The sequence below is a fragment of the Jaculus jaculus genome, chromosome 1, assembly GCF_020740685.1.
Source record: "Jaculus jaculus isolate mJacJac1 chromosome 1, mJacJac1.mat.Y.cur, whole genome shotgun sequence".
NCBI lineage: Eukaryota > Metazoa > Chordata > Mammalia > Rodentia > Dipodidae > Jaculus > Jaculus jaculus.
The window spans coordinates 281,582,850-281,596,273 of NC_059102.1; the positions used below are offsets into that span (position 1 = coordinate 281,582,850).

At 33.9% G+C, this 13,424-nt stretch overlaps 1 protein-coding gene across 2 annotated transcripts in view; it reads right to left on the bottom strand.

The window, feature by feature from the left end:
- Nucleotides 1–13,424, bottom strand: part of LOC101597401 (complement factor H) — a 96,189-nt gene that overhangs the window by 63,779 nt on the left and 18,986 nt on the right. For both annotated transcript variants that reach the window (XM_045154151.1, XM_045154141.1), the window contains exons 2-7: nucleotides 12,753–12,938; nucleotides 12,328–12,433; nucleotides 9,057–9,133; nucleotides 7,412–7,603; nucleotides 4,635–4,805; nucleotides 1,592–1,762 (exon numbers count right to left, since the gene is read on the bottom strand). In XM_045154151.1, coding sequence (XP_045010086.1) covers nucleotides 1,592–1,762; nucleotides 4,635–4,805; nucleotides 7,412–7,603; nucleotides 9,057–9,133; nucleotides 12,328–12,433; nucleotides 12,753–12,938 — 903 coding nt within the window. The remainder of the gene's footprint in view (nucleotides 1–1,591; nucleotides 1,763–4,634; nucleotides 4,806–7,411; nucleotides 7,604–9,056; nucleotides 9,134–12,327; nucleotides 12,434–12,752; nucleotides 12,939–13,424) is intronic.

The following is a 13,424-nucleotide window of genomic DNA, read 5'->3' on the forward strand; positions in this document are numbered from 1 at the left end:
GACAAAGTACTATACATATCAAGCAGGCCAGTTAAATAATGAAATTAAAGGCATATGAGCCATATAAATGACTAGTTTCTGTAGCTTGTCCACAAGAATATGAGACATTTCATTGTGAAATAATTTTGTTAAAACCTATATACAGTTGGGATACAGCTAGTCCAGTTGTAAATAGGTAGATCTATATTGTGAAGTCAACCAATAAATGATAACTTATCTTCATTATAATTCTTATATGTATGAAAATTATTTCATATTGATAATATTCTCTTCCATTATCACATGGAAATAGCACTAGGATTTACATAAATTTCTGGTTAGGATTTTAACTCTTCAAAAGCTCACATATAATGGGTTTAGAACACTGCTGATGGTGCTACTCAGCAATGATAGAATCTACAGGAGGTAGGTCTATTTGGGGGAAGTTAGGTAACTGGGGATATGCTTTGGAACACTATATTGGGATGCAGTCATATCATGTTCAGCTCTGCTTCCTGCATGTCACAAGGTCATGTAGTTTTGCCTTGCTACAGGCCCCACACCATGGGATTAATAGTCTATTGACTGAAGCCATGAGACAAAATAAATCTTTCCTCCTCTAACATTGTTTATTCTTAGTGGTTTGGTCACAGAAACAGAAAGATGAGTTACAAAAGGCCATTGCTCAATCATTTTTATTATTACATTGTCATTTATGAAGGATTTAATTAAGTGTGATATACCATTATAATGTACTTACTGCCAAAGACAAGAATGGGTTTTTAGACACACAGAAGCCTGGACAGGTCAAAGGAAGCATGCCAGAAATAGAATAAACTTGACCCTAGTTGCAGTTTGCTGCGTGTGTTCTAGAAAACACACACACAAAAAAAATCCTTCCACACTACTGTCTTCAAGTAGTGATGTGCTTTGGACTTAGCATCTGAAGAATAGACATGGTAAAAGTCACAGTTTATGAACACATCATAAATGTATCCCAGGCCTCCTCTTTTATCTCTCTGACCAGTAACTCTGGAGGCAGCTGTCGAAAAGCAACATATGAAGAGGGCCGTATGATAAGGAACTGGGGCTTCTTGTCAGAATCCATATGAGTGTGCCATATTGGATGTACTGCCTGCAACCCAGAGGAGCCTTTTGATTAATGCAGCCAGTGGTGATGTTCTGAATGTTCGCTGGTGATGTAAAACTTCCCAGCCAACTCAGTCCCCGAAACTTGCCCATGGAGAATGGGATATCTAAGGTTTTTTGATATAAATATGTGGAAGTTTGTCATAATGCATTAATAACTAATATAGTAAAGATATTTGTCAATATTCTTAACCAATAATTAAGGTCTTAGAATACTTTTCTAACTATTAAAATGTACATTTATGCATAGATATCATTAAATTTTAGTGTAAAAAGAATAAGAGATTTAGTTTTCCAAAATGTGGCTTTCATGTTACTTATACTCAGCTACTTGTAAACAAGGAACCCTTTAAAGTTTCCATATACAAAAGAGAAATAATTGCTTTTATTGTAGCTTCAATTTTACGTTTTGAAGAGAAAACATTTTCAGAATTAAGGACTTTAAAAAGTGAGTGAAACTCACAGCTACATCTTGGAGCAGGTACCCAGCCAGTACTTGTACATTGTGAAATCTGTTCCTGTGATGGATAAAAACCATGTTTGCATTTGTATCTGATTTCATCTCCACTTCTGTGCTTAATCCTGTGAGGTAAGTAACTACCATTTGGAATATAAGGAACATTGCAATTCTTTTCTGAAAAGAAGCATATATGAATAGTATAGAAATCAGTTGTCATTAAAACAAAATAACATTAAAATGAGCACATCTTCATATTCTGGATATATCAATGGTGTTTCCATTTACTATGCTTTCCATTTGATACATGTGTACCTCTTCGATTATTAATTATCTTTTTATCAAATCCATCACATACTTCCTGATATCATATCTGGCAATGACCTCCTCATATATAACCCGAACTTTTCTTTCTTCTTTGATTACCATTGTTCTCTTTGTATGCAGTAGGTATGATTATGAAGAGTCTTCCTTCAGGATAATTGTCAGTCTTTTTATATCCCTTTCTGTTTGAAGCAAATGTCACCAATTTGCTTTTATTTATACATCCAGAAACTCATGTTAATTCTTTGATTGCAGTAGTTGCAGCATATTTTGAGTTTCTTAACTGTTGAACTGAAGAAGTCAAAGATGAGATAACTGCCTCTCTAGACCACAGGCTTCTGGAGTTCTCTAACATATTATGCTTGTATGCTCTCCTATTCCTCCTCATATAATTTTATTTTATAATCTATCTCATTTTTATTTCTTGTTGGATCTTCATCCTCTGCTTTGCTGTACTTTATTTAGGTCATTGTCTTAATTTTCACTCTCTGGAACATTTCTGACCTTTGCACATACCTATGCCTTCTATACTTTATCTCCCAAAGTGTCTCTCAACGCTGCCCTAGATTTTCACAGTTGTACTTACTACTATCTTAGAAAATTCTATCTTGCAGACTTATAGGTGTTGTATTAAGTGAATATGTATGCCTCACAGCTGGATCATATGAGTGTGTGCCCTCCAACTGTTGTCTTTTATATTCTTGATGGCATTCAAAAATACCTCCAAGTTTAAAAGTTACCATAATATGTTAATAACATATTCAGTAGAAACAAATACATATATGTGCCTTTGTATTTATATTCAACTGTTAATGGTTTTGTGAGAGTGTCTTTTGAGTTAACCCTGTCCCTAGGGGAGGAAGGATCGTCAAGAATACATTCTTGAACTTTTAAGAGTTGGCTTGTGATAGAGAATTTTCTTAAAGTGTGACTAAATTACAAAGTAAAAGAAATTAAAGTCATAGATATGTTCAAACAAGCATGTTATTAAATTATATATCTAAATGAAATGAGTTCTCAATTTCTTACATTGAGTACACTCAATTTTGAAGAAAGATTTTTCCATAGAGCTATTTATAGGCCAAAGTCAAAATATATTTAAAAGTATAAAATCAAAATGAACTCATTTAGCAGGGCATGGTGGCACATACCTTTGATCCCAGCACTCGGGAGGCAGAGGTAGGAGAATCACTGTGAGTTCAAGGGCACCCTGAGACTACATAGTGAATTCCAGGCTAGCTGGGACTAGAGTGAGACCCTACTTTGAAAAAATAACAACAAAAAGAACTTACTAAAGGCATACATAAAACATAATTAATTCATAATTATAAATCATAATTTAAGGTTCAACGCACTATTAAAAGTTCAACACTTATCAACCCTCCCCCCACACACATTGTGTCAAAATCTGTAAAAAGCACATTTTTAAGTATTGCTCCGTATATGATAGCACCTTTCCTGGTTGCAAACATTATATGCAATCATTATAATAGCTTTCATTGAAATTATATCATTACTCTTTGAAAGTGTGTGAAAATCTCTCTGGACTGTTCCCGACATCATTATCTCCTTGCTGTTCATATGGTATGATTTTTTAAACTGTTTACCTATCTAAATTCTCTTCTAGGTCATAAGAGTTTGAAAACATACATTTTAAAACAAAGTAGGCTTAAGAGAACATGACTCTGCAAATTCGTTTTGAGAAGACAAAGTGCACAGCTGAGATGAACTCTTCCAGTCTGTTTCACAATCTTCAATAACAAAGCCCAGGGAAATTCAGATTTTCTTTTGGTCATTATTGATTCATATCAGGCCAGTTCTAGACACATATCTAGACTTTGTTCCCCTTAACTCAATTGTAAATACAGAGTTCCCTTATCTGCTATTAATATAACTTATTAAAACTAAATGCTAGGTTTTAGGTTAAAGAATTGTAAATTATTGGGAATGAAAAAGTGTATGGTAGCTGTAGCTCAGCTTGAGAAGTGGTTTGTGACCATGGACTAGTGAATGAGTAAGACATTTAACCCTCACGTCCTGTTTATTTCTATCCTAGGAATGAAATGCTTGTGCCAAATAAACTGAAAATGGACTCTGTCTTATGTACATATAATCTTCCTAATAGTTAGATGTTATAAAAATGGAACTATATTGTTTAGAAAATAAATTGCTTAGTTAAAATGATTATGCTAGGCTAGAGAGATTGCTTAGTGGTTAGTGGTTAAGGCCCTTGCCAGCAAAGCCAAAGGAACCAGGTTCAATTCTGCAGTACCCACATAAAGTCAGATGCACAAGGTGGCATATGCAACTGGAGTTGGTTTGAAGTGGCTAGAGGCCCTCATACACCCATTCTCTATCTCTCTATCTGCCTCTTTCTCATATATATAATAATTTGAAATATATATTACATTTAATATATAAAAAGATATATAAATATATACTTACATATATTTATATATGTTATATATTAATATACATAAATATATATTTTAAAATATGTGTTATATATTACATTTAATATAGATTATATATTATTACATATAAAAGATATTAATATATAATATATTTTAAAAGAATTGCACTAATGGTTGTAGGCCAATGTAAAAGGAATTATTTAACAAATGCAAGACTCTTGCTTTGAGTTCAAGCAACACAAAAAGAAGATTCATGATTAAATTAATGATAATTTTGTAGTAAAATGTAGAGAAGATGAAAGTAACATTACCTTCACAGGAAGGATGAGGACTCCACCCAGAAACAGTGCATATGGCATCTCCTTTCTCACTATATTCATAACCTGGATTACATTGATACTGAAATCTTTCATGCTCCTTATAACTTCTCTTCTGTGACATAGCAAGTCCATTTTTAAGTTCTGGTTTTGTACAGGAAATTTCTGAATGCAAGAAATTAATTCTAAGATATTCACTATGAACAAAACAATTTTGAACAAGTCATATTTTATGTAAACACAGATATCTTGTTTCTATTAGACAAGTGAGTCAACCAAACAAAAGTTGATTTGACTTGACTGGCTGCAGAATAATTTATTTGTTGTTTTAAACATTTATTTTAAAAGAAGTCAAAATTCATATTAAAATTATGCTTTGAATTATGTTCAATATGAGGCAGGTTAACATCGAAATAAATGGCAACCAGTAACAGTTATCAAATCTTCATGTGAAACTGAATATATAGGCTTATATGGTAAGTAGTTTCACTGAATACTGATGAGGAATTATTAGGAGAATATCTTTTTAAGAAAATTGTTCCAAGTAATGGGCTTCTGCTTTTGCATCTTCTCTGTACATGTAGGTTTTCAGTCAAAACACAGATCATCAGAAAAATAAACAAATGAAACACTAGCCATCATCTTTAATAGTACTTCTCTCAACTATCATTCACTGGGATTGTTACAATGGTGATGATTTCCAAATTCTCTTTGCATCTTCCAAATCCATTTTTCTTACATATACCTCAATGGAAATTCAAATGGTCATTTGAAATCTTTCTCATCTGTCAAGTCAGTCTGAAGAAAAACCAAGTTAATTAAGCCTAACACACCACCTGTCAGGACTGGTAGAGACTTATATCACCTGTCTGCATCCTGCACTAAGGCTTTCCAGCATGAAAGCAGCTTTATGTCATGGACACCTCACTGTCTTTCCATGTTCCTCTCCAGGGCTTTCCTGGGGCTACTGTGCTTTTCCCTCCTTATTTTCATCTGAGAATACAGCATGGTCCCTTTAAGATTCATGTTAAGCACCAGAAATTCAGGAAGCCTTCAATATATAATTAACTGAGGTATGGAAATCCCATCTTTTAATGAATATGATATTTGCCTCAACGAATATAAATACTGGATCATCACTTTTGCAAAGAACCAGTTTGTTACAAAGAGTTCTTAAGGAAGCAAATTATATATATATTTCTATAGTATAGATTAGAATAGAAAAGTATAAACATTGTGGGAATTTTGAATCTCTTAAAAATTACTATGGTCCAGGCATGTGGCATATGCCTGTAATCTTAGCATTTAGGAGAGAGATACAAGTTGAAGGCTAGCCTGGTCTACATGTCAAGTTCCAGGCCAACCACAGCTATGTAGGGAGAGCCTATCTCTGAAAAAGAAAAGCAGAAATATTTTTCCAAAGACAATTGGTAAAATAAAATGTGGTACTGTTAAGTTCACCACCATAAGGTTTGTCAAGTTTTATTACAAAAACTAAAACCATCAATTGGTATGGAGACCAAAATCATGGACTACAGCAAGAAGCTCACACTAGTCTTTAGCTAAAAGTGAGGACACACCATCAAAATATCTTTCAATTAATAATGCTTATCCTATTAAATCTATGCTGATCTCAGCATCATTTGGAGAATCTGTGGGTTTTTTTTTTCTTCAGAAGTCAGCTAGAGCAAGGAGATAAACTCCTCCTCTCACATCAGCCAGGACCCAGGTGAAAACAGAATTGGCGAGATGATCGAGCATACTGCTCTAACAGCGAGCCTGTCAACCAGCGCAGGGGCATGGAGACACAAACTGAGGATACTCAAAACACACCACAACAGAAATCCAGAACCTGCTGAGGGCACAGCACAAAAGTAGAATTACAACATGCCCACCATGGCTCAGGGAAATTTGTGGGAGGTGCTGCAGAAAGATTGTAAGAGCAACAGAGTGCAAGAGAATGTCCAGAGGCACTGCCCCCCTACCCCGCCCCACCCCATGCTTGCAATGACTGCTGTTCTCACATCCCGTAACCAGCAGCCCTAGGGTAAATACCAGCAATCCCACCATGGAGGTCCCTCAGTGTAAATAGAGGCAGGGAAGATGGAAATGATGGTACATTAGATGTGTCCATACAAGTTTTACTTAATAAAAAAAGTTAAGTCATAAGTATCATGACTAAAGAAATGAATGAAATGTTTGCTAACAATTTATTATAGAGCTTCACCTAAAATGCAAGAGTCTGTTTAGTGGGTTCAATTAAAGTCAGTAACCGTCATAGTAACATTGCAGCACATATATAAACAAATAACCTCTTCTTAATATTACTAAAATTACATTGTCATGATATAGCAGTGGAAATAAATCTTTGGCTGTCCAAAACAGCTGTTTATTTGGGAGGCCAATATTATGACATGCAGAGTAAATACTGAGTATTGTACCATGAACTTAGACTGAATTTGATGACAAATAATAATTTAAGTTTAAATCATAAATTTTATTCCATAGAAATCTAAGCAAGTATGGTTTCTTTAATTATAAAGTAGAGATGATAAGGAGATATAAATCATATGACAACTCTGAGGGTAAAATAAGATGACTCAAGTTTTGATCAATTATAGGGAAATAGTGCATGTTTCATAAATATTAGCAATAATTATAATTATTTACAAACAAATAATTATATAATAATTATAATGCAATGGGTACTGTTTTGCAATGTATGGTTTTTGTTGAAAAAATCATTCAAACATCAAACAAGTGAATCTTACCCACACAGCTTGGGCTTTCATTACTCCAAAGGCCATTGTTTGAACAATGCAATTCTGTAGGTCCTTCAAGTTTGAAACCTGCATTACATTCAAACTGCACAACTTGTCCAAAATAATATTCTTTGTCTAGTTCTTCTGTACCACGGATAATTCTCCCATTCTCTGGTTCTCTCACTGGCAAACACTTAACAACTGAAAAAAATATAACTTTTACTAATCAAATTTGAAACATACTTCATGATAAATGTGCTTGTGTATAAAATAATCAGAGCAAGGTAAGACTAGGAAAAATATTCTAAATACTTTAGAAACATTTGGTAGGCTTGTTTGTAAAACATAAAGCCCAAATAACATGAGTCATATGTTTCTGTTTCTGTAGGAGTATACAAAGGATGTTCATTTGTATTTTCAAATACTTGGTAAAACTTTCCCTAAATACTTAATAAGCGTAACTAAATACAAAATATATACTTATCCCCATAATAATATTTCAAAGGAATATAAGAGCAAACCTGATGATATTTACTCCAAAAGGGAAATTGTCCTTGATTTTCATTTCTAATTCATCTCAGTGTTTAAAATTATTTGAATACTTATTTTAATTTTAAACTAACATTTTAAATTTTCCTATGGTGATGGTATTCAAATTTCATTTTCCTGTAGAAGATTCTGGATGCAATGGACTTCTACAGAAACTTTTCATCCCTATCACCCACAATATTGATTCAGCAGACTCTTTTAGTGACCCTAAAGTCAGTATTTAATAAAACCTTATGAATTTGAAGTAAGTGTCCCTTTGAACATCTTTTTCTCATTTCTCTGGATGAAAATCCTCCCTTGTGTTGTAGTTATAGGATTCAGTGACCATCACAATCTCTCTCACTCCTCACTTTCCTTCCTATCTACACCCTTCTGCTTTTCATTAATTGCATACCAAAGACATAGGACACACTATTAGGGTTGATCCGTTTATGTCCATGATGACTTTAGGGTTGGACTGTTATCCCTAAATTTAGAAACGTGTTCTTCATGTTTTCATCCCCACTGCTTACTCCACATATAAGGAAGAAGTGACAGAGGTGTTTCCTAATTTTTCCTTTTGATTTTATAGCACAACCTCCCTGAGTGATGAATTGTGGTTAGGTATTTGAATCACATTTGCTGCTGTTATGATTAACATGCATCACTGAAATTCGGTTATTACTAGAGAAGAACTTCATTAACAAAGTGGAAAATTTTGCTCTTAATGAGGTTAGTGATGCTCATATGTATTTTAATCTTAAAAGAACAAAAATGAGCTTTAGCTGCACTTACATTCAATATTTTGATTATTATATCATGTCAGGTTACATCCTAATTGCTCTGTTTATATGAGGTAAATTTTTGATATGCTGGGAAGAATATGCTCAGGGCTAAATCCAGGGTCTCAGACATGTTATATTAGCTATCTGACACTGAAGTAGAGCCCCAGAATTCTTACTTAGTTGGTTAGAAATCTGAAATAATGTTATAACAAAACAAATATATGTTATTTTCTTTAATAGACACTATAAAACAATTTGCTTAAAATTAGGTAATTTTAGGAATATTTTTATGCTAGAACTTTTGGTAATTTAGTATACATATAAATCAGATATTCATTTACCTTCACATATAGGAACATCATTAGTCCATCCTTCTGCACCACATTCACGGTAATCAATCTCACCTAACAATTGATACCTGGAAACCCAACAATACAATAGGAGTGAGATGTCATGTGTTCTTATGCAATTTTAAGCTTGCCATCATTTTGATTTCCTCCATAAACTGCATGTCACTGGGAATTAACAGAATGTTCATTTCTTTCCTTTCTTCATTTCCCTCCCTTCTTCTTTCTTTCCCTTTGTTCCTCTCTCTCTTCCTCCTTCCATTCTTTCTCTCTTTCCTTTTATCCTGCCTCCTTCCTTCTTAAATCGTCTCTTTCTTCTCTTGTTCTCCCTTCCTTCTTCTGCTCCTCCCTCTTCTCCCCCTTCTCTTATTTTCTACATAATTCCAAGTGGACATTGGTTTCCTTCATGTGAAAATAATGGTTGTTCTAGTCATCACACAAGTAAAAATCCCTATTAGAAATGTCTTGTGTTTCTTTTGCCATTTTTGACTTGCTCCTGGTTGTTAACTGAAGAAAAAAAAAAAAAACAAAACAGTTGAATAGACTGTTGGAAAGAGTCTTAAGTCAGTACTTTGTGTACTAGCTCGTATATCTAATCTTTGATTTCTCTGGGCCACACTGGATGAAGAACTGTCCTGAGATATCCAGGGGTATCCAACCACTTGCCCACAGGTTGTGAGAACATGCATTTCTACTTGACATTGTGATACAATGCTGTCATCCACATAGTTCATGCACCAGAACAATGCAATTAAGTTAGAAAAAAATGGAAAAGAAGAACCTCATAATATTTAATTGACTTCTCAATTTTGTGTTGGGCCACATACATAGCTATCTAGGGGCACATGTTGAACACTCTTCATAAACTAAACAAAATAATCTATATGAAAATCATTTTCTACCTTTCTAGGTAGAATGAACTCTTTTTGAATAGAAATGGAAAATTTCCTCATTAATATTTTGCATCTACTCCAAAGACCTATCCATTCTCCAAAGAATCTTCAGACATTTTTTAAAATTTAAAAACCATAGACACAGAAGGAGTGGAAAAGGAAGAGAAAAAGAGTGCCCATGTTGGTTGTTGGGAAATGTAATAACTCATATCTCTACCATCTAGACAAGCAGAACATCAGAAAAGGAGAACCTCTGTAACCTTTTCAGTCACCCATCTGTAAGAAGACTGATACCTTATAAGGAATCACCTTGTCAAATAATCCTTAACTAAATGTATACTCAGCAGAGGAAACAAATAGAAGCAAGAGGTCAAAAACAAATATTTCTCACCATTGCTCTCTACCACTGGGTCAAAAGACTTATATTTCTTGGGGCTATAGAAATGGTTCAATGACAAAAGGCTTGCATAGCCCACAAGCCTGGATTTAAATCCCCAACACATACATAAAGTTGTATGCAAAATGGTGTGCATTCATCTGTGATCCCAAAGAAGATATAACAATGAAGGTGGGAAGAGGAGAATAAGAAAGCTCATGGGGCAGCTTGCTTAACAGTCCTTTACTGCTTAGCACTTCCTCTGCATTGGGAAGCGACTGTCTAGAAGAAGTGGAGCACAGATACCTTGAGATTGTTCTCACATGATCTCACATGATCTTCACCATGGCATGCGTGCACACACACACACATGCACACATTTTTTTGAAAATACTTAAAAAGTTTGTATTTATTTAAACATGAAAACTTCCCTTAATAAAGATTTACATTAACATGAGTTACTTCTGTTTACTCATCTTAGATCACTTCAGGAATTTATTTCACTGAGGAATATCAGTGATTTTATTGAAAAAGTTCAGTTGTAAATTCTAATACTGAGTTTTGGTCATTGGGCTATATCAGAGTTACTCTTAATTTACATAACATGAGGGAGCAAAGATAAGTTAAAGAGAGCCATAAGTAATTTATTTATTCACCAAATTATAAACATTATGTTATGAGATTGAGGGAGTAAAATGACAGACAAACTTGAGTTCTGATTTCCTTTGCCATAGTAAGGGTGATATCTAAAAAGACGAGAAGCTAGCCTGGAGCAGAGAAGATTGTAAAACACTGGTCAAAGTAGTATTAGCCTGTTTGTCTCTATGTAATAAGATCAACTATAGAGATTGAATGTTAGCCTAAAAACATGTTTGGCAATCTCAATCAGGAATCAGGTTAAATTGTAAACCCTTATAACTTAGGATATTTTCTTTTCTTTTCTTTTTTTAGTTTTTCAAGGTAGGGTCTCACTGTAGCCCAGGCTGACCTGGAATTCACTATGCAGTCTTAGGGTGGCCTTGAACTCACAGCGATCCTCCTACCTCTGCTTCTCAAGTACTGGGATTAAAGGCTTGTGCCACCATGCCCAGCTAGGATATTTTCTTTATCCCAAGATTTCTTTGAAAACCTTTAAATGTTCTTTATATTTATATCTCCCATCAATTCCACATACACAAAAAAAGTTTCTACTTTTGTAAGAGACGATTGAAGTGAAGTGATTCTTTAAGGAATACATACAGAAATGGAATGTTGGGTTGGTAATTTGGAATTCTTTGGAATTTTCTCCAAAGCCTTTAAACTCTTATGATTTGTTGTCTTGAATCAGGGAATAAATCAAGGGAAAGTAAAGTTTCCATTTGCAATTTCTTGATTCTATTTATATTTATGTAGTAAAGATCTTATCCTATCTTTATTATCTATGAAATTTCCTGTGAAAATAACTTGTAAACTAGAGAAAAACCATAGGGAATGAAGGGCACAGGGATGGAGTTTTTCCATGACAACTCAGGGGTTGACCAAAGGACCAAGTGTTAAAGATACATCGGGCGAGAGTAATTTGCATATCATATAAACCTTAATAATTACACACATAAGTGGTATTAAGACTCAAATATAAATTATGCTACCCCTAAATTTTATAAAGTTTTTCCAATATATTTACCAAAAACTAATTTCCATTGTCCTTAACACATGAAGCAAATATTTGCAAATCATAGACTATTGTAAAGACTTGTTGGTTGAGTTAAAATATATTTACATGCTGTTTTAACACCCTCATAACCACACTGTTTCATAGTAGTTATAACTTGTCAAAATTTTTCAGTGTTACAGAGACTATGATGACATCCAAATATAAACATTTAACTCACAGATTAATTTGTCAAGGTACTTGTATATTATTTTTAAACATTCATAGAAAAATACAGTCATACTAAAGTGTCAAGTAGTACAGTTATTATTTATAACTTCAATATTTTTAATATTGATGACATACCCATCATTACATGTATAGACTACTTTTGCACCAAATTCAAACTGCTGTCCAACTGTAAGCTTAAAGGAACCAAAAGGCGTATCTCCAGGATGTCCACAAGGTTTCTCTAATGCACAGAAAGAAGACACAGTTTAGTATGTGACACATAGAAACCAACCTTAGTAGGAGTCAAGGGTAAGGATATTTGGACAGTATTAGATACAAAACAAACTGAAAATAATCACACTACATTTAACTGAAGATAGTTATGATTCATTTTTTTAAAATTTTGTCAAATTCTAAAAACAGTGATGTTCCATGTTTAAATGACAGTAGTGATATGATTCTGCCTTGTTACAATATGAGATTCTGTATTATTAGAATAGAAGATGTTCAGTATGTCAACATTAAAGTTTTTGTAATTTTAACAGACATAGAATACTTACTCCGACATGTCCTGGCAGGATTAAGAGCCACCCATTCTCCATTCCTGCATGCCTTTACAATAGTTCCAAGAGTTCTGTATCCGGGACGGCATTTGAAGTAAGCCTGAGTGCCTTCTGGATAGGTTTGGTCAAGCCAAGAACCTGTGAGAATTTCTGCACTTTGTTTTGGAGGAGGTCCTTTACACTCTGCAAGTTGTAAAAACAAAACAATACTTAAAATATCTATTGAAATGCATCTATGGCATGCAGGGAGGCAGATAAATTTATTATTCTTTGAGGATGGAGTGAGAAGAGTCAAACTGGGTTATATGTTTAAACACATACACATGCATGCATACACACACGCACACATACACCTCTTCTTTAAAACACTTGAAACCTGAAGTGGACTGACTCAAATGCAAGCATGAGCAGGGATGAACTGAGTTAGGTGCATGGCTGGATTAAAAAGAACAATGCTCTTGCATAAATTACATTGACTTTAGTCACTTCATTTACTTTCTACAAAATGTATGACTTTAAATGAAAATTAAAACACATGCTAAGAGGTAGAAAAATATAACCATGCAGGGAAAATGAATAGCAAATAGCTGGTAAAATCAAAATCTCAGGTTAGGTGTTAGAGTTAAGATCGGTATCTTTGGACTAGATGTTTTAAGTATTTTAAGGGAA